Source organism: Dicentrarchus labrax, unplaced genomic scaffold (genome assembly GCF_905237075.1).
Source record: "Dicentrarchus labrax unplaced genomic scaffold, dlabrax2021, whole genome shotgun sequence".
Taxonomy (NCBI): domain Eukaryota; kingdom Metazoa; phylum Chordata; class Actinopteri; family Moronidae; genus Dicentrarchus; species Dicentrarchus labrax.
Window position 1 is genome coordinate 3481178 of NW_026136707.1, and position 20162 is coordinate 3501339.

At 38.6% G+C, this 20162-nt stretch overlaps 2 protein-coding genes and 1 long non-coding RNA gene across 5 annotated transcripts; 1 reads left to right on the forward strand and 2 right to left on the reverse strand.

Moving 5' to 3' along the window:
• Positions 1-1150: 1150 nt before the first annotated feature.
• Positions 1151-6849, reverse strand: LOC127367001 (macrophage mannose receptor 1-like). Its single transcript, XM_051406506.1, has 7 exons — positions 6825-6849; positions 6431-6478; positions 5306-5695; positions 4217-4552; positions 3581-3672; positions 2299-2389; positions 1151-2168 (listed from the first exon to the last, which is right to left on the reverse strand). Exons 2-7 carry the CDS (start codon positions 6465-6467, stop codon positions 2158-2160), a joined length of 957 nt encoding a protein of 318 aa, XP_051262466.1. The 5' UTR covers positions 6468-6478; positions 6825-6849; the 3' UTR covers positions 1151-2157.
• A 2951-nt stretch (positions 6850-9800) lies between these two features.
• nr1d2a (nuclear receptor subfamily 1, group D, member 2a) lies at positions 9801-15695 on the reverse strand. The gene is made up of 8 exons (XM_051406601.1): positions 15434-15695; positions 13532-13771; positions 13355-13443; positions 13100-13244; positions 12290-12990; positions 12004-12189; positions 11319-11529; positions 9801-11194 (listed from the first exon to the last, which is right to left on the reverse strand). The coding sequence occupies exons 1-8, from the start codon at positions 15462-15464 to the stop codon at positions 10995-10997; spliced, it is 1803 nt and encodes a 600-aa protein (XP_051262561.1). The 5' UTR covers positions 15465-15695; the 3' UTR covers positions 9801-10994.
• A 179-nt stretch (positions 15696-15874) lies between these two features.
• LOC127366952 (uncharacterized) lies at positions 15875-18169 on the forward strand. Of its 3 annotated transcripts, XR_007885409.1 has the most exons (3): positions 15875-16107; positions 16443-16787; positions 16954-18169. It is a non-coding gene; the product is annotated as an uncharacterized LOC127366952 (long non-coding RNA). The 3 variants fall into 3 exon arrangements; XR_007885410.1 differs by lacking the exon at positions 16443-16787 and having other exon boundaries at positions 15875-16272; XR_007885408.1 differs by lacking the exon at positions 15875-16107 and having other exon boundaries at positions 16302-16787.
• The last annotated feature ends 1993 nt before the right edge of the window (positions 18170-20162 follow it).

Genomic DNA, 20162 nt, shown 5'->3' on the forward strand with positions numbered 1-20162 from the left:
CATGAGGCAATATAAAAAGTTATTTCAACTGGATTTTAAAGAGTAAAATAAAATAGAACATAAAAATAAGATAAAATAGTGGAATAAAAGTTATAGCACAGTTACAGTGCAGTGCAAAATATGAATCAAAAGTTTCTAATGTAATAATAATACCACCTAACCCTAAATAATAATAATACTTTATGTATAATATAAAAATAAAGTAATTAATAATTACAAAATAAAATAGAATAAAATGAAAAGATGACATCACATAAAGTCTAGAAAAAAGAATCTCCTCAGTTCAAAAGTCGAGGGGCCCTGATGACAAAAACATGGTCACCTTTAGATTTCAGCCTAGAACAGCCACCTGAGTGTATGGGTGAATGTGACATGTAGTGTAAAGGGCTTTGAGTGGTCAGAAGACTGGAAAGGTGCTGTATAAGTGCCACTCAATCCTTGAATTTATAATGTCACATAGGACATTGTCATACTCTCAAAGCCAGACACCCACACTTTACACCCATATGTGATTCTTGAACATTTCATTACATTACATTTCACAACACCCAAAAAATCTTGTAAATTAGATTTCTTTTTCAAACCAGTCAATGTAAATGAAGTGGTGTCTCTGCTGCTGCCTCATTTGCTTTCGATTTACCTTGGAAGTCAGGTGACGTACTATCAAAGACTGAGAAAATGATGTAAATGGTGTGTGTGTGTGTGTGTGTGTGTGTGTGTGTGAGAGAGAGAGAGAGAGAGAGAGAGAGAGAGAGAGAGAGAGAGAGAGAGAAGAGAAAGAGAGAAAGAGCCTTTCTCATTTTACACATGAAAACTCATAATAAATACATTATAATTGTCCGGATTTTTCCATTATTTAGCCCCCCGAAAAGGCTTACCAGGAAGCACACAATGTTATGACTCGTGTTTGTCTTTAATTTTATTTTAAATCAAAAAACAACAGGTCATAAACCTGAAATACAAACAAATAATGACAATATATTATTCAAATAATGTAATATAATAATAATGTAAATAATGAAATCAAAGAAGCCTTGCAACACCAACAAAATGTGGCAAATCTGGCTCAAAACAACATTGACTACATCACCCAGAATGCCTAGCGCCAGAGCAGCATGCACACAGCGACTCTCCGCCTTCACTGGTTGCTATGGACATAACTAACATATCTGAGCATTTAAGAAACTTAAATCACTCGTTCCCATTTTAATTGAACACATCTGACCAACTTGCTTCTTTTTTTTTGCTAAAAGTCTCAACAATGATGTAGTCAGTCAGTTACCATAATGCTGACTGCTTTCTTATGTCTGTTCATGATTGTCACACTAACTTCTCAAAGTGAACACAATCATGAGCTTTTGATGCTAAAAATGAGACGCGCAGCACTTTTGAAATCTCTACCCTGCTTTTCTCACATTATAAAGTGTAATTTGTTACCTTTTTTTAAAATGTTACAACACCAGAAGAGCAACAGTAACAATTCTTCACCGCAGTAAAACACACACGTTTCATTATTTTATATTCACTTAAGCAAAAACACCACAAGTCAAGACAGAATATATATTGGATGACCTACAAATAAAGCACTTCCTTAATTGATATTTAAGTAGACAATAAAAACAGGAATTAAAAAATCCTAAGACCCACTGAGTTCTTGCTTAACTTTTAAACATTTTCATTTTTTATTACCAGACTCAATTTATACTCAGTGGATGTGACTGTCTCATTATTTATAAATCCAAATAAAGCATTATGAGAATGTACAATAACAGTGGTGGAAAAAAAGAATGATGAAAACAATTTTAGGTCTTATCAGATTCAATTTAAAATAATACATATTTATTTTATAGTTTATATATTAGTTCTAACTCACTGTATCACTCAACATTACCTCTAAGACAAACACACAGGAAGTGTCAAACACGTTAACATCTAATGGAAATTCATTCAAAACTGAAAGCAGAAAAGTTGCATCTTTACACTGCAAATGCAACACTGTCACCACAAAGAAAATGTGCATACAGAGGCTGAGCTTTTCTTAAATCTGGTCAAACATTAGCAATTACTTTGTTTCCAGAGTAACTTACACAGTAACAGTAAACTTTCTTTGTATCAACAACGTTGTGGTGTATCATTCTGGGAGTTGTTCTCCCAGGGTCAACAAGTATCTAAAAGGCAAGATGAAAGCATTTTGTTATAAAGAATATTGATTAATCGTGTGTGTGTGTGTGTGTGTGTGTGTGTGTGTGTGTGTGTGTGTGTGTGTGTGTGTGTGTGTGTGCATGTATCATTGTGTACCTTTAATGCCCTCTTCTGTCTGCTTCACAGCAGTTTTCGTCCAGGTCAGTTTGATGTTCGGCATTCCCAGATTAACAAATGCTGCACCCAACTAAAGAAGGAGAAAGATAATACTTGTTGTTAGATAAATCTAGATCTAAAAACAATTTCCTCTCTCCATCCATCCATCCATCCATCCATCCGTTATCATCCACTTATCCAGGTTTGGGTTGCGGTGGCGTCGGGTGATCCAGACACCCCTCTCACCAGCAACATTTTCCAGTTCCTCCATGGAGATACTGAGGCATTCCCAGGCCACAAGAGATGTATGATCCCTCCAGCGAGTTCTGGATCTACCCCAGGGTTTCATGCCAGTTGGACGTGCACGGAAAACCTCCAAAGGAAGAAGCCCGAACCACCTCAGCTTTGACAGGAAAGAGCAGAGGTTCTACTCCAGATCTCCTGTGCTCCTCACTTCACATTTTAAGGCTGAGACGGTTCAGTACAGCCACATCGCTGCTGACACCTCACCAATCCACCTGTCCATCTCACGCCCCATTTTATTCCCACCCCTAACCCTAACCCTAACCCACATCACTCCTGAGATTTTTTAACGCCTTTGCTTGGGAAAGGAACTCACTGCAAAGCTGGGGGGAGCAATGAGGTCCTGACTCTCATCCTAGCCGCTTAACACTGGGCTACAAACCGCCACAGTAGATACTGGACACATCGGTCTGATTAGTAATTAGTTACACGTACTGTAATATTATTACTAGTAATGGCTTACTGCCGAGCACTGGTTGTAAGTCATTTCCAAGTCCACAAAACACATTCAGACTGAATGGTCAAACTCCCATAACCCCCATAGATAGATAGACAGACAGACAGACAGACAGACAGACAGATAGATAGATAGATAGATAGATAGATAGATAGATAGATAGATAGATAGATAGATAGACAGACAGACAGACAGACAGACAGACAGATAGATAGATAGATAGATAGATAGATAGATAGATAGATAGATAGATAGATAGATAGATAGATAGACAGACAGATAGATAGATAGATAGATAGATAGATAGATAGATAGATAGATAGATAGATAGATAGATAGATAGATAGATAGATAGATAGATAGATTATTTATCCATCCATAAAAACTCTGCAAGGGTGAAAAGCTGATCGGGTTTGGTCGGAGCCTAGTCTCCATCACCCAGGAATAAACTTTCCCAGGGAGGGAAAAGACACACACACACACACACACACACACACACACACACACACACACACACGATACCTGTCGCTTTAGCTCCACACTGTAGGCTGGATCATCAAGTTTTGCCTTTGACTTGAACTTCATCCTCACCACTATTTTGTGTGAGTTGTAGACTGCACAGGGTCACAAAAAACAGGCATGTTTCAGAAAAACACAAAAAAATTAGGTTTGGTTACAAAGTACAAGGCAAGAAGCAAAACCTTTCACAATAAAATTAAGATGTAATCTATAGAGTGTACATTTAAGGCGTAAAACTATAATATGGTGATTATTGCTTTCCCAATTAAAAGTTGAGTTACCTTGTTAAAAATGAATATCACAAAGCAAGTAATCTGATTGATCTCATTTTATACACCAAACGAGTGAATAATCTGCAAATTAATGGATTATCAATAATTGTTAGTTTCGGCCACCTTGGTTTAACATACAAAAATCCCAAACTGAAGATGTTTGACTAACAATGCAGAAATAGCAACGAGGGCCTAGAAACAAAAGTATTTCCAGAATACAAAGCAAGAAGCATGTAATCTGCAAAATCAATCCTTCAACCAGTTCAATATACCTTCCATGCAATGTGTAATAGAACAGCTCAGCACATGTCACTTCTGGTGTCTAACTCGAGCTTTAACACAAGGGAAATGTTTGAGTGATTCATACTTCTATAGCAGAAGAAAGGGTATGTTGCACTGCACTGCTCATCAGTCCAGGTTCCATCTTTGACCACTACAGCCGCACAACTTTCTTCCACGTATGGTTTGTCAGGTTGTTCAGGTTGCCATTTGAAAAATGAAGCGTATTCTCCGTTGTCTGACAAGTACCAGTAGTTATTTCTGTAGAGGCCGATCCATGCGTCTTTTACTCCCTTTGAATTCATGATTTGTTGCATTCCAGAATTTGTGGTTTCATCAGGGACAGCGGCCAGAAGGCTATATCTGTCACAGTAGTATCTGGCCTCATTCCAAGTCATTTGTGCGGGAGGAATGTAAAAGTTTCCTTATCAACAAAAATAGAAAATAGTTATGAATAGGTTTCCAATGTACCATGAGCAAATGCATTTAGACCACAGGTAAGTATTAAGTAAGCATAACAAAACATGTATTACCAGTACAATGTACGTAACACGGCGTGTGAATCCAAAGTAAAGTTGTGCTTACACGGAAAAAAACCGACAGCTGTCGCTAATTACTGTTAATTCTGTGGCTCAATAACATATAATAATAATGTACTTGTAATCGTGTGCTCTGTGCAAGCCGAGGACTTCATAGAACATTGGTGAGGGCAGATATACCACTCTAACACCACAGTGAGTGTTTTTATACTTCCGACAACTCCAACAGTGAGAAGTCTTCTCAAGTAAAATCGTCACTGGATTGCATCACGTCAATTTCGTTTTCAGTCAAATTTCATATGAAAAATTTAAGCTAAACAACTTAACTGTTTTGAACCAGGAGAACCAAAACTGTGATCAAGCAAATAAATATCTTTGGTACAAAAATGTCTTTTGGGATGAATTAAGTTCTGTCTTATCTCATTTTCTGGTTGAAGCAAATATGTGCAGTGGGCAGCTGGGGCATTTAGTTAAATATAAGTATCAGATTGGGCCAAAACAACTTAATTGGGGAATGCCTACTCATTAATAGTGAAAATTAAATGTAGACAACTATGAAATCCTCCAAAATGGAAATGGCTTTAAGTAGTAGAATTTCAAAACTGTACGTAATTACAATTATTGCTATTTATACCCACCACGATCACATATAGCATATTTCATTTCTGAGCAGCTGTAATCTGCCCAGAGTCCATCATCAGCCATGGATACACAGAACTCAGTGGCATTAAAGTTGTCTGGCTGATGAGGTCCCCAGTTGGAATATGTGAATGGTAGTCCGTTCTCCCAGGTCCATTCAGAAGGCTCCTTGTACAGTCCTATCCAGGCCTTGTCTGTGTATCCCCAAGTTGGAGTGTTCATCATTGCGATTGCATTTTCTTGGTCTGGGATTTGGGCCAGTCCAGTGTACTCGGAGTTGCAGTAAGCTACTGCTTCCTCCCAAGTCTTATTCTCTCCGAAAAAGTAGTAGATGTTTGGAAAGGAAGCGGAGTGAATGCAGAAACCTGGGAAGTGGATTAGTTGTCCAACTGAAATTAAAATGCATTTTAATTAAGAAATAAGTGCATATAAACCCTTTGTTTTGAAGTGTACTTGTTTGGACCAAATTAGGATTTCCAAAAAGGAGAAATTTAAATATTATTAGATTTTCTGCAGCAATAGCATTTGTCTAAATTATATATTATATTATTTGTTTGCCGCCATCAGATATGCCTGGTAGATCTGCCTAGGGTACTGATTTCATAATGACCTTTAGGATATCGTAGTTCAAGAGATAACAAGACCTTTGCGCCTCCTCTTGGCTTTGTTTTCAGGCTTTTAGAAACTCCATCCCATGACGGGAGACTTTAGCCAGAACCAGCTCATTTCAGAGGACATTCCTATTGTGCAGCACGCCCCTTCAGACAGTGAAAGCCTGATTCAATGGAGCACAAAATCCTGCAACTTAAACATAAATTTCCAATTTCTAACACCTCCGTTGCCTTTAAAGAAGCTACGTTTACCTGATTATGTAACAGTTTAATTTAATATAAACAAAAATGTTATCTGACATTGTAAAATTATATATATGACTGAAAATAAGGGAAAGCATGATAGATAAATTCAGACAGATCAATTCTGTGTTTCTAAAATCCTGTGACTCTACAGTAGCAGCAAATTAATACAAGATATTTCCAATAAGCCTTCTTTATTTTTTAATATATATGAGTGCAAATACCCATACGTCTCATCATCAATCATTCATCACATGAATCACATCTCACCTGTAAGCAGGAGAATCACAAACACTGTCTCATCCATGCTGACTTCAACTGTGGGCAAAATAAGGATTTTGTGCCGTAACTGTAAATTCAGACAATTATATGTTTATTTCCTTTCCCTATTTTTCCATTTTCATCCAACATTTCACTGTGAATTTCATTAGACCTACACTGTTTAATATCCTGCATGAAATATAACATTTGTTTTACACTGTTGCTACTCTTTTAAGTAGTGATATTCATCTTTTTTTTGTATGTTGAATTGCACTATAATATATATATAATATACTATATGTATACTAATACAATGAGTTAAACTGCAATAGAAGAGTTACAAAAACCTTATAATTATCCAACAAATATATAAAGATATATATTAACTAAGATATCTACTCACCAGGCGTTCCTGGGAATGTCTTCAGTTGCAAGCTCTCTTCAGTGTTTGACTGCTACTGTTGTGTTTGATGCTGTTTTTATATGATGCAAACCAGTACAGTATGAGCTGAATGAGTGATTGACTTCAAACTAGGCAGATTGAATAAGAAAATCGTGACACACCCTCGGTGGCAAAAAAAAACCAACAGCAACCTTTTTCCTTCTTCACAGTCAATGTTAGACTTAATATATTGATATTGTTTTAAACAAAAAGGTTCAGTTTAGTAGGAACTAATATGTATAAAATATTAATGTCAAATATTCAGATCTTAAAAGCCTAAATGAACCTCAAAAGGAGCTCAAAAGTGTCTTTAGCCCCACATGTTTAAAGGAAAAGTCCAATAGATTGGGAAATACACTTATTTGAGATGAGCAGGCTGATACTGATCTCAAGTCTGCTAAATATGATGACAAAGGGCAGCAGCCAGCTCAGCTTAGCATAAAGATATAGCTTCAGCTTCAGACATTTATTTATTTTAAATTATTGACGGAGCAGGCTGGTTGTTTCCCCCTTCTTCCAGACTGTATGCTTACCTAAGCTAACCAGCTGTAGCTTCATATTCAAACGTCATTAATTCCTGAATGTGGACGCTTTTATTTTAATTCCCGCCACATTAATGACACAAAACTAGAGAATGGAAATGAATGTTTCCCGGTGCTTTTCTCTGTTCTCGCCACATTTACATGACCATCGTACCTCAGTGGAAGTTGACATTATGTGGTCAGGTAGATTTGAATGAATCATCTGGAAAGTTTTGAATGTAAATTATGTTTGCAACTTAGCTGACAGATCAGAAGCCATTAAAGGTTCTCTGTGGAGGTTTTGATCAATTATAGCCACAATAAACTGTCAACAAGATAAAACCACAGGGCACCTTCACCTCAATTTAATTAATATAAACAATAACCTGATTCAGTTGAGTCCCTTTGTGACACATTCAAATGATCTAGGTGAGAGTTGATTGAAGAAAATGCATGTACATTGTTTAGGTAAATTACATATTTACAATCGCATGTTTTAATACTGATATTTTAATTTCCACCAGACTGGAAATGCATGTTTACTTCTCTCTGACTGCCACATTTCAATCATCCCCAGCTCTTGTGCGTGGCCACTTGGATTTGAATGATACATTGAAGGAGATTTGAATACAAAGACAATCTTAAAACTTCTATGGCGAAGAAAATTGATGTTGAGTGTGTAAATGAGCCAGTGGTTGCAAATAACCAACCCGAGACATCGAGCTCTGTTGTCTTTTCATTGTGCGACAAACACTCTCTTCTTATTCTGTTATAAGTCTTTGTGGCTACCCTAGCGTTTGCATTTGGCTTAAAGCGCTGCTCTGTACAGTCTCACAGAGCTTCTAGCGTGGCTGTAGACTCTTTGTCTTATTGTAACTGTCTGAATTTTGATGCAGATTGGGAAATCTGAATAAAGGTGACTTATAGTTGGAGCACCTTGGAGATGAGTCTGAGATAAAACCTCACACACAGTGACATCTGAATATTGCGATCATTTCCTCTTCAGCTGACAACTATATGCACCTAAATACTGACCACTGAGTATATATTCATATATATACTGTATATATATATATATCTGTAGCTAAAATTGAAATAGAAAAAAAGTGTAACATGTAGATCGATTAATCAAATAGACATAAAATTATCATAATCCATCAACAAACCAACCTCACTATCAGCATTTTCAGTCCATTATGATTTTGTTGAAACTTGAACCCGACTTGAAAGAACTAGAAAGTCTTTCTGCTCAAGGATCATTGGACTCGAAACTCATCAGTATTTGGCAACAATTTACATCTGGAGGACTTTGAATACAAAGTCCATATGCTCCTGAAAACACTGAACCTCTCTGCTTACCTTGAAATACAGAAATAAAACTGCTTATAATTTAATATCTGTGCAGTGTAAAACTTCCTTCAACCATAGTTTGTTATTCGGTTCTTGCTCCTAACATAAAAATATTGTGTGTGTTTGTGTGTGTATTCTGCAGCCACTTTCTTGGTGATTTTAAAGTTTTAGGTCAGTTCTATTACATAAAATAAACATTACAATACACTGTTCATATGTTAACTTAAGTTCCAATGTCATTAGTACAGGAGTAAGCGTTGTGTTATCAGGAACGAGGTTGTAAAGGAATTTTGTTTATCAGTGTACTAGTAGAGGAAGGAGAGTGAAGAAGAGGAAAAATGTATTAAAAATAATTATAATTAAAAAAAGAAAATAAGTAAATAAAACATTTAACCTCTGATTTCTTTCTATACACTGTCAGTATTCATGTGCATACACCATTTGGATGAATATTTATAGAATTAATTAATAATGAATTGATTAATACAGAACCTTAGAGAAATGGTTTCTCCATTTCAAAGATTTATTTTATCATTGCAATCCACTCTCCTTTAGTTTTTGCTTTCTTTTGTCAGGTAGAAGAATAAATTCTGTTAAATATATGGTGCTAAAACTATAATCCATCTTAAAACCCATTGATTGGTTTTTATTTCTGTTACTATCTCTAGCCAATAGGATTACTGGACAATTATATAAACTAATATAGACAAAATATAATATGTGAAAGTGATCAGCCATTGAATGGTTGTCTCCAGCATTGTCCAGAGTCTGCTCACTGTTCATATATTCTGAGGGTTTGATCCAAAACTCAAAATACAAAATATATTTATGATTTTTAAATGTATGCAGTTAAATTAGAAAGTCGCCCTGCAGGGTGCTTATGGATGATTGGACTCTAAACTCATTCATATTATGCAGCAATTTGCAAACTGGTACCATGAGTGAGAAAGTGAAGTTTCAAGATCAAGAGGGTGCAAATAGCTCCACCTAGTGGAGAATGACAGTTACTGCTGCTCTGAAGATCCATATACATTCACTCAATCAATAAAAACACACAATACACAAATATTCTTCACTTGTATTTATTCATACTATATCATATTTATATTCTATGTTCATCAGATATTTATATATATGTATATATTTATATAGTTATTTACATATGGCAGTGTTGCCACTCAAAGAAAACAGATATTTCAACAAAATGGATAAAAACAAGTGTCGATTCAGTGCTATGCTGAAAGCACACAAAGTTTGATAATAAAAAAAACAGAAACACATCATCAGAAAACCAGAAAGTGGGAAAACAGCAAAAACACCTTGTGTGTGACCACGTTTACACGTAGCCGTTACGTGATGCTGCGCCACACTATCGCTGGCTTTTGTGTTACTTGTTTTTTTTTTTTTTTCCTGCTCCAGAACATGTGCAAAATGTAGTGTTGCTGAAAAATGGCGTCATCGACTCCCCCAGAAATCACCAGGCAGTGTACAGGCAGTTGACATGGACTTGGAAAAAAAATTAAATAAAAAGAATACGACACTCATGTGTATATATATACATATACATATACACACTGAAAACGATACTGATGCTTTTCTGAGGCAAGGGGAGAAGATCCAAGTAATAATTGTTCGCATTAAGTATAGCCATGCATTAGCAGCGACCGTCACACATTCTTCAACACATTTACTGATAGCTTGCCTTTGCTTGCTGACACGTATCAGTCACAATATTGGACCAAACAAACATGCGGTATGTAAGGTATACATTATCTCTCACATTCACCTGCTCAGCAGAGAATACACTTTGGAATTAAATGGCTTTTGGACTGACAAATTGGTTGGTTTTTATCTTTTTTAAACTCTGGATCATTTCATAAAGCCAGTTTAAGAACTCTTCTGTCTCTCAGAATAGAAAAGTGCCTCCAATTTTGCAAGAAAAAACAACCTAAGAAACCTCTGACACACGAGCACTTGCGTGTGTTTGTGTGCAACAAGCGTTAGCTATCTCCTCTATAAATACAGTACAGTTTTATAATTCTTCTCTCTTCAAGACCGCCACGTGGTCTACTTAACAAAAATAGAATAAAAAATAACTTTTAATACATTCTAGAAACAAAAACACACAACTTGGGTTGGTCGAATACGGAGGGGGGGCGAGGGGACAGTAAGAGGCAGGTCCTGGTGGAGGTGGAGGTGGAGGTGTGTGGATAAGGTGGTGGGCACGGATGTTACCCTCCCACCCTCTTTTAGGAAGCTTTCAAGGGTGAACTTTGAAGGAGAGCAGTTCCTCTGAGTGCATGTTGTTGAGTGAACGCAGCTCGGGAAGCTTGAGCAGCAGCTTGGTGAAGGTGGTGGCCGACTCCTCGCCGTGGTTCTGCATCACCAGGTTTCGCAGCGCCCGGATCAGTTTGTCCTGCAGGGCCTCGATTGAGTTTAGGTCCTGGATCCCTGAGCGATCTGAGCGAGGACAAATAAAAAGGGAGGGAAAGGTTATTGATGGAGGTCAGAACGAGGCTCCGTGTGTTTGTGGTTAATGTTCATCTTGAGCGTTATAACAACACATTCTGGCCTTCCTTCTTACCGGCTGAGACGAGCACGACGGCGGTGAAGAGGCTCATTTCGTCGGCGTCGAGACGCAGCGCCGCCAGCTTCTCGCTGAACTCGCACATGGAGTTGAGCAGCTCGCCGGCGCCCAGCGACCGTAGCGTGTCGAGGCTGTAGCGTTTGCCGCTCAGGAAGGTTACCGTCCGCTCGACCACGTTGAACAGAGAGGCGAATCGGACCATCAGCACCTGGGAGTCCAGAGAAGGTTTTTATATTAGTTTATAGTTTGAGTTGAGCAGCTTAACAAAGACTGTTGTATGTTTGTGTAATTAATCTGGTGTTATGATGAGAGACTTAGAATAGTTTTAGAAATATGTGTAATATTTGTGTTTTATCCACCTATATTTTTAAAAATCAAACTTAAATGCAGAATTGTCCAATTTCTAAATGTCTTAAGGGCTCAGGTCTGCGTACAGAGAATACAATGTGTGTCTCAGCTCTCAACAGAAGAACGCAGTGTTATATAACCACAATCACACCTATAGAGAGTTTGTAAAGTCTCTTTCATTGCCATTCCAACTGTTATCAGAGCAAATATTAGTCAGCACACGCTGCTGAAAGCCACAGTGGATCCTATATTGAGAATGTTTGAAGAACCCGCCGCGCTCGACTTCAAAGCGAGCACAAAATAACATCGAGTGTTTGTTTTTTGCTTCTCTTACCTCAAAAGTTCCAGCTTTCAGCAGGCTGACTTGGTCGTGCTCAGGGAGGTCGCGGAAGCCCGGGATCCTCTTGGCGAAGTCGACCACCTCCCGCACGGCGGGGGTGAAGCTCATGGAGAACTCCTCCCAGACCTCCTGGCTTGGCTTGTGGGGGTCCACGTACGGTGACGTGTTCATTGGACAGACCTGGAGAGAACATGAAGGGTCAGAAGGTCAGTCAGGGAGGTCAAAACAAAGAATAATTATATGAATTTAAAGAATAGGGGAGAAAAAATTAATTACTCACCAGATGTGCTCTATTATTCACACAGCTGGTTGGTCCATTATAACCACTTGAGGCAGTTTGTGTGTTGAAGTCATGCTGTGTTTGGCTGTCGTCCGACGGTTCACAGCTAGGGGCGCTGCTGAGCTGCTGCTGCTGGTAGACCGCCCTCTCCTCTCTGTAAGCAGTGTTGGTGACGTGTTGGCTGTAAGCGCCGTGCTGGTAACCTCCCACGACCCCACTGTTGTTCCAGCAGTTCCAGCTCTCCTGTTGCTGCTCCATGCGGCTGTCGCAGCCCGTCTCCGGGGCCGCCATGACCGGCGAGGGCGCCTGACCCTGTCTCTGCGACCTCTGTTGGCTAAACGCGAAGGCATCTTGATGCTGCCTGCCTGTCGTGACGACGCCCTCGTCCTCGCCGCTGTCTGACCCGCAGGAGGAGGCGGAGCTGGAGTTGGTGTCCATGGAAACCACGGACTCTGAGTCCTGAGGGCACTGAGGGGAGGAGGGGTTGGAGCACGACGGGGAATCGGAAGCAGAGGAGGAGGAAGAGGAGGGCGAGGAGCTGGAATCGCTGGTCATGGCCTCCATGGGCAGCGAGGGGCTCTGGTGGCCGTGCAGCATGCCGTGCAGCTGGCTGTTGTTGCTCATCATGTTGTTCATGGCGTTCTGCATCTCCAGCAGCATCCTCTGCTTTTCCCGCTTTGGGATGCGGCCAAATCGGACAGCTGAGAGTAAAAAAAAAAGACGATTAGACAAAGTGAACTGCAGCTGCTCAGAAGGTGTTTGATTCAAATTGTATGATAATAAAAGCTGAAACTAAAAAGATCTGCTCACCGTCTCGGGACATGCCGACAGCCAGACACTTCTTGAAGCGACACTGCTGGCAGCGGTTCCTGTTGATCCTCATGATGGTGCAGTTCTCCATCTTAAGACACTTCTTGTACTGGATGTTCTGCTGGATGCTCCTCCTGAAGAAGCCCTAAGGAACCACGAGGAGCGTTAGTCACGTGCACGGGGGCGTACAGTCAGCACGAAGATATGAATCAAAAAACTTGCAGAGCTTTTTCATTGCGGGGGAACTTGTCTCACCTTGCAGCCCTCGCAAGCATGGACGCCATAGTGGAAGCCCGAGGCAACATCGCCGCACACCTTGCATAACAGCACCATGCCGTTGATCTCTGTAGAAACAAAAAGCAGCGTGATTAATGTGGCGTTTTCTCTCAGCAGCAGCGGCGTTTAAGATACCGGCTTTGATGCTGTGCTTACTCGTGATGCTGCTCTTGGCGGACGTGGAGGAGCGGCCGGCCTTCTCCACGCCGTGGCTACGCTGGTGACCGCTCTTGGTCGGCGGAGAGATGTCCACCACCATGCCCACGGCCCTGCTGGGCAGCGAGGGGCGGGACAGAGTCGGCGATGTCGACAGGTAGCCGCTGCTGCTGCTGCTGGTGCTCATGCAGGACTCTGGGCTGGAGGCGGAGCCGGAGGAGATGTAGGCAATGACTCCTCCTGTGGACAGGGAGAGTCGGCGAGGCGTTACAACGGTTGTTATTCTAATAACGCTGCATTAAGCAAACACACAATGCAAACTCTGCTATCTCTGCACACACACACACACACACAGAGACCCATAGATAACAGGAGTTAAAGTTTAAACTGAAGTAATAAAAGAAAATAGCTTTGTACGCCATATAAACAAACTGTGGGGCACTACAGTAAGAACAGGTGCCTCCGAGACGCCCCGGTGTGTGTGCGTGTGTGTGTGTGTGTGTGTGTGTGTGTGTGGTTTCCTGGTTGGTTTGTTCACTGCTGTGATTGACCTGCTTTATCACCTCCAGTGCTCGCTGGTTGGATAACAGGTTACATAACTGAGTGTGCTATGGGAGTGTGCTCCGACCAGACAGGGTCAGTGAAGCACTGGAGCAACACAGACAGTTGCAGGAACAAAATAATGCAACAGGGGAAACACATCTTCATCCTGGCGTTACGCAACCACAGATAGAGATTTAAAAATTAAAAATAAGTTCTGGTGGATCAACAGTTAGACCCGGAAGAGCCTGCAGCCATGTTACCAAAAAAAAAATAAAACCAAAAAAAGGGGGGGGGAGTAATGTGAGCTGGGAGCTTATTAATTAATGAATCATTTAAAATTAATTTAATTATTAAAAAGTAGGGCGGTGAGATTTTAAAGCACCTTTAAAACACGCTTTTTAAAATTTCCATTTAAAAAAAAAAATAAAATGTTTTATTGTAAATATTTGTGCTAAAAGCTTCAGTTTGTTTGTTTTGTCTTTATTAACTCTATAAATAAAAACAACTAAACCCAGAGCCCACTGATTACCTAACCCCCCCCCCACTGTTCTCCACCCACACGTGGACCTGTCATGTATTTCTGTGAAAGCGAAGCGCGAGGAGGAGAAACAAAAAAAAAAAAAAACTAGGTCACTCGCTGCGGCGGCTCACGTGTATCCTGCAGTCCAGCCTCGCGCCGCGGAGCCCAGCGTACAGCGCGCATTATGCAACGCGCCGCGTCACGGGCTCCGCCGCGGCCAATCAGAGGCGAGCGCCGCTTGAAGCGTGCGCTGCGGAGTGGAACGCCCCTCGGCCAATCAGAGGCGTGTTCCAGAGAGCGTGTACACACACAGGCACATGGCTAGGCTACGTTGTCCATGTGAGCCGCGTCGAGGAAGATAAACAGAGTTTGTTGTGTCAGATGTGAATGTGAGCATCGACTAAAACCCCCGGGGTTTAAAAACACGACGACAGGGCCTGGAAATAGTTTATATCACACTGTAAGCGACTGGACAACCTTTAGAGAATGATGTTTGTTTGTTTTTAAAAATTATATATTATTATATGTTTTTAAAATTATATATTATGATGCTGCACAACAGGAAAGGACGCCATTCATTCATCTTCTCTCATTTAAATTAAATAAATAACACTCAGTGGTTTGGATTTATTTAATTATCCTCATTGTGATGCATTCACTGACGCTATATTAATGTAATATCTGTGGCAGTGTGTGCATTAATATAATAGAGGGGGTTTCCTCTGCACTGGGGCTATAAATAGCGACACAAAGCCTCGTAAAACTTTATCAGTATGCAGGATGAATTAAATAAATAAATATATATATATCATATAATAAATAAGAAACAGTGTCCTTACCAGGCTTAGCTGTCCCAACGTCCTCAGGCATCTCTGCTGGTGGAAAAACGAAAAAAAATCTCTCCCAGCGAATAAAAACTAAAACTTATCCGCCACACACACACACACACACACAGATTTAAAGTAAACCTGTCGCTTCAGCTGTTAAAGTATTAAAACAAGCTGCTGGTTCAGTGTCTGTGTCGACGGAGCGGGCGGTGGTACGGTCCGAGTCGGAGGAACTCCCTCCGTGTTGTGTGACTGCGGGCTCGTGGAGGGAACTAAATGTTCTCAATAGTGGGCTCGCCCATGTGACCCATTTGTTGGCCACGCCCCCCTCCAGCCCCGGACCCGCTCGAGCCACTTTAACCCAGTGACACACTTTCAGGACGAAGAGAGGGGGGGCGGGGCCAGAGCGCGTGTTGTCGACGTAACACGAGGAATGGTAACAGAGCGGTCACGTTGCAGCGCACAACGTGTACGGTACAGTACGGCCGGGCCTCGTGCGTCCGTGTCCTGTCGGTGGACCGGGGAGAGAAAACGTTTCCGTGTTTTTTTTAGTCGGTTAGTTTTAGTTTTTATATCCAGATTGTGAGACATTAACGATCTGCTGCAAATACGGTTTAAATACATGAGTTACTTTACTGAGGTACCTGAACGTATCATTTTATGGTATTTAAATAAACTACACCAAGGTAATGTTTACTTTTAATATATATTTAATATTATAAGATACATAGAATCATATTTATATATTAAACTGTATCATCTGCTTATAAAATGATACATATCAGGCTTGAGGAGTAATGGATTACATGTAACTAATGTCATTTTATGCTATTTAAATAAACTACACCAAGGTAATGTACTTTTTACACCAGAAATATATTTAATATTATAAGATACATAGAATCATATTTATATATTAAACTGTATCATCTGCTTATAAAATGATACATATCAGGCTTGAGGAGTAATGGATTACATGTAACTAATGTCATTTTATGCTATTTAAATAAACTACACCAAGGTAATGTTTACTTTTAATATATTTAATATTTATAAGATACATAGATTCATATTTATATATTAAACTGTATCATCTGCTTATAAAATTATACATATCAGGCTTGGGGAGTAATGGATTACATGTAACTAATGTCATTTTATGCTATTTTAAATAAACTTTATCAAGGTAATGTTGTGCTTTTTACACCAGAACATACATTTGACATTTATAAGATACATAGAATCATATTTTTATATTAAACTCTATAACCAGCTTCTAAAAATGATACATTGTAATCAAGCTTGGGGAGTAATGGATTACATGTAACTAATGTCATTTTATGCTATTTAAATAAACTACACCAAGGTAATGTTTACTTTTAATATATATTTAACATTTATAAGATACATAGAATCATATTTATATATTAAACTGTATCCTCTGCTTATAAAATGATACATATCAGGCTTGAAAAGTAATGGATTACATGTAACTAATGTCATTTTATGCTATTTAAATAAACTACAGCAAGGTAATGTTTACTTTTAATATATTTAACATTTATAAGATACATAGATTCATATTTATACATTAAACTGTATCCTCTGCTTATAAAATGATACATATCAGGCTTGAGGAGTAATGGATTACATGTAACTAATGTCATTTTATGCTATTTTAAATAAACTTTATCAAGGTAATGTTGTGCTTTTTACACCAGAACATACATTTGACATTTATAAGATACATAGAATCATATTTTTATATTAAACTCTATAACCAGCTTCTAAAAATGATACATTGTAATCAAGCTTGGGGAGTAATGGATTACATGTAATTCAGTTACATAGTCAGAGGACAGTCGAATATTTCCTGGTTTTAGTCGGTTAGTTTAGTTTTTATATCCAGATTGTGAGACATTAACAATCTGCTGCAAACACGGTTTAAATACATGCTGAGTTCAACTGTAAATAGATACTTTACTGAGGTACCTGAATGTATCATTTTATGCTATTTAAATAAACTACACCAAAGTAACGTTGTACTTTTTACATACATTTAACATTTATAAGATACATAGATTAAATTAAACTGTATCATCTGCTTTTCAAAATGATACATATCAGGTTTGGGGAGTAATGGATTACATGTAACTAATGTCATTTTATGCTATTTTAATAAACTAAACCAAGGTAATGTTTTTAAATTCACTCACTCAACAGAAACAAAACACACATGAAATAAAAAATGAAATAAAACAGAAAAATGCAATATAAGATATAATGAAAGTAGAGTTGTATGTAAACTATATACAGATTTTTGTATATAAAGATGTGATTGATATGGAACATTGAACAGGTCACAGCATCAATACTTACTATTGATATCTGTTTTATCTTGCTTTTATTTACATATTTGGTCCCAAAGTAACAGAAAGTAATCAATTTATGTTAAAATACTTGGATTAAATTACTGACTACAGGTAATTAGTAATTATATAAGATTATATTTTTATAGTAGCCCTTCCAACACAGATTGTTTTATTGATTAAAATATCTATAAAAACTCTTGTATTAGCGCCACCTGCCTAATGCATCAGTGACAGTATTAACCATTACAGAGCCATTCTGCATGATGAGTACTTTTACTATAATGTACTATTGTATGTTTAAAGGTTGAGGATGATTCAAAATGTGCAATAATATTCAGAAATTAAGAAACAATGCAATAAACAAATAATAAACAAATGGTTTGATACTCCATCATTCTTTATTTAATGTATTGTTACACAGTACCAGTGTACATATATAGATGTACATGTCTACATTTAGACTAAAATAAAGATAATTTTACTTAAAAGTGCAGTACTTTTACTCATAAAAGGAGTATTTTTACATTAGTGTATGGCTCCTTTTAGTTTTGTTTTGCGTCCCTGTAAAAAGAAGTTTTATTTAACACAAATAGTCCAGTACACCTCCACCAGGGATCTGTATTAGACTGCATTATATTGTGTCCATATTGTTGTTTGTGCCCTTTAGTTTAGCCCTAACATGTTTTTCTATGTGTTGCCGCCTGCATTATCTGTTGATATGGGTGAGTAAATATAAGATGCTGGTGATGGCTCTGAGAGACCTTATCAGTACTGTGGAGTTTTATTATCTTGGCCTGCTGACATTGGGTTAAGCTGCATGTTTACTTTTCCTTGACAACCACTGGAGTTGGATTCATATCCTACTTATACTCTCTACTTGAATGTCAAAGCTCCCCCCCCCCAATAAGTTCAACACGAGTGAGCATAATGAAAGTTTTCCAGACCTCTTTTACATTTAAACCCCGAGCAGCTTTGACGTCGTGCAGACTGAAACATCGTTTTTGTGTTACTGTGTTTGACTTTGTGAACGTTACAGGACTTACATCTGTAGTCTGAAAACAGTTTGTAGACACAGTCAATAGGCGGACTTCTAAGAAGCGAAGTGGAAGTGAAATTGTGTTATTTGTCATTTTGCAGAGTCCTGTGGAAGTCCCCCAACTCCTCCAGCGATCAGATATATGTTATTATGTGCAGATTCAAACACATACAGCTGTCAAGGTGATTCATATTTTACATTTAAAGTCAGTTTAACTGCAGGTTGCTCCTCTAAACACCTGCAAAACGAATGACCTGTTTAGTGGTAAATAACTAATGTTAGCATGCTTACACACTAAATTCTTTCATTAGAACATAGCATTGTCATTGTGAGCATGTTTGCATTTAGCTCAAAGCGCTACCGTCCCTAAAATAAAAAAACATTCTGTAAGAATTGATTGGATAAAAATATTTCTACATTTTACAGGATTTTAATATAAAATCTATATTTTAAACATAAATTTGACCAATAAGAGATAAAGACCTGTACTTGATTGGAGCTTTAACATTTTATTCTGATCCTAATTGTGTTAGTTACTGAAGCATTATTAAATTTAACCTATAATGTCTGAAACAAACAGTTAGCCTATCATGACCTCAACATCCTGTCACTTACCAATTAGTAAAACAGCACTTGGATCATTTAGGAAACTGCAGTGTAAACAGTGTAAACACGGCCAACCACAGCTATTGTACTCTCACTGTTGTGGAAGTAACACTTTGTCCTTGATGTAACTTTAGTTGCTTGTAATGTTTATGTTTTATTGTGCTTACTGTACCATAAATCCCTCTACTCTCTGAGGCCTGGTTGTAAATCTCACACAGGCTCAACGACGCGCTCGCACCAAAAATGAGAATGACGGATGTGAATGATTAACATTTACAACTGCTGACTGAAGGAATTTGTTTGGTCAAGTTTGGTTTGTTGTTGCACGTGTTCACAAAACCACCTGTGTTTGGAGAATTAGTGATCCATTAACTCTGGCTGCTTGCTGTTTTCCAAAATCCCTTCATCAGTTTTTAAAAACCCTTACGTAAGACTAACACTTGTACAGAGCGAGAGTGTATTTATTTACCAGATTCAGCTGTCTGGCCAGAGTTCAGGCCTCTGTGGAACGGTTCAGTCTTGGCAGGACCCCGAGATCTTTAAGAGCTTTTCAGCCCATCAGAAGTATTTTAAGAAGCGAACAGTGAAACACAGTTCAAGTATTTAATCTCAGAAACAGAGATTTGTTTAGAATATCTCTTCTGTAGTTTGTGTCGGTGTCACAGTTTGTATGCTGCTCTCTTTAAAGGATGAGACTGGTCCTGCCGTAGTCCGTCTTTCAGTTTGT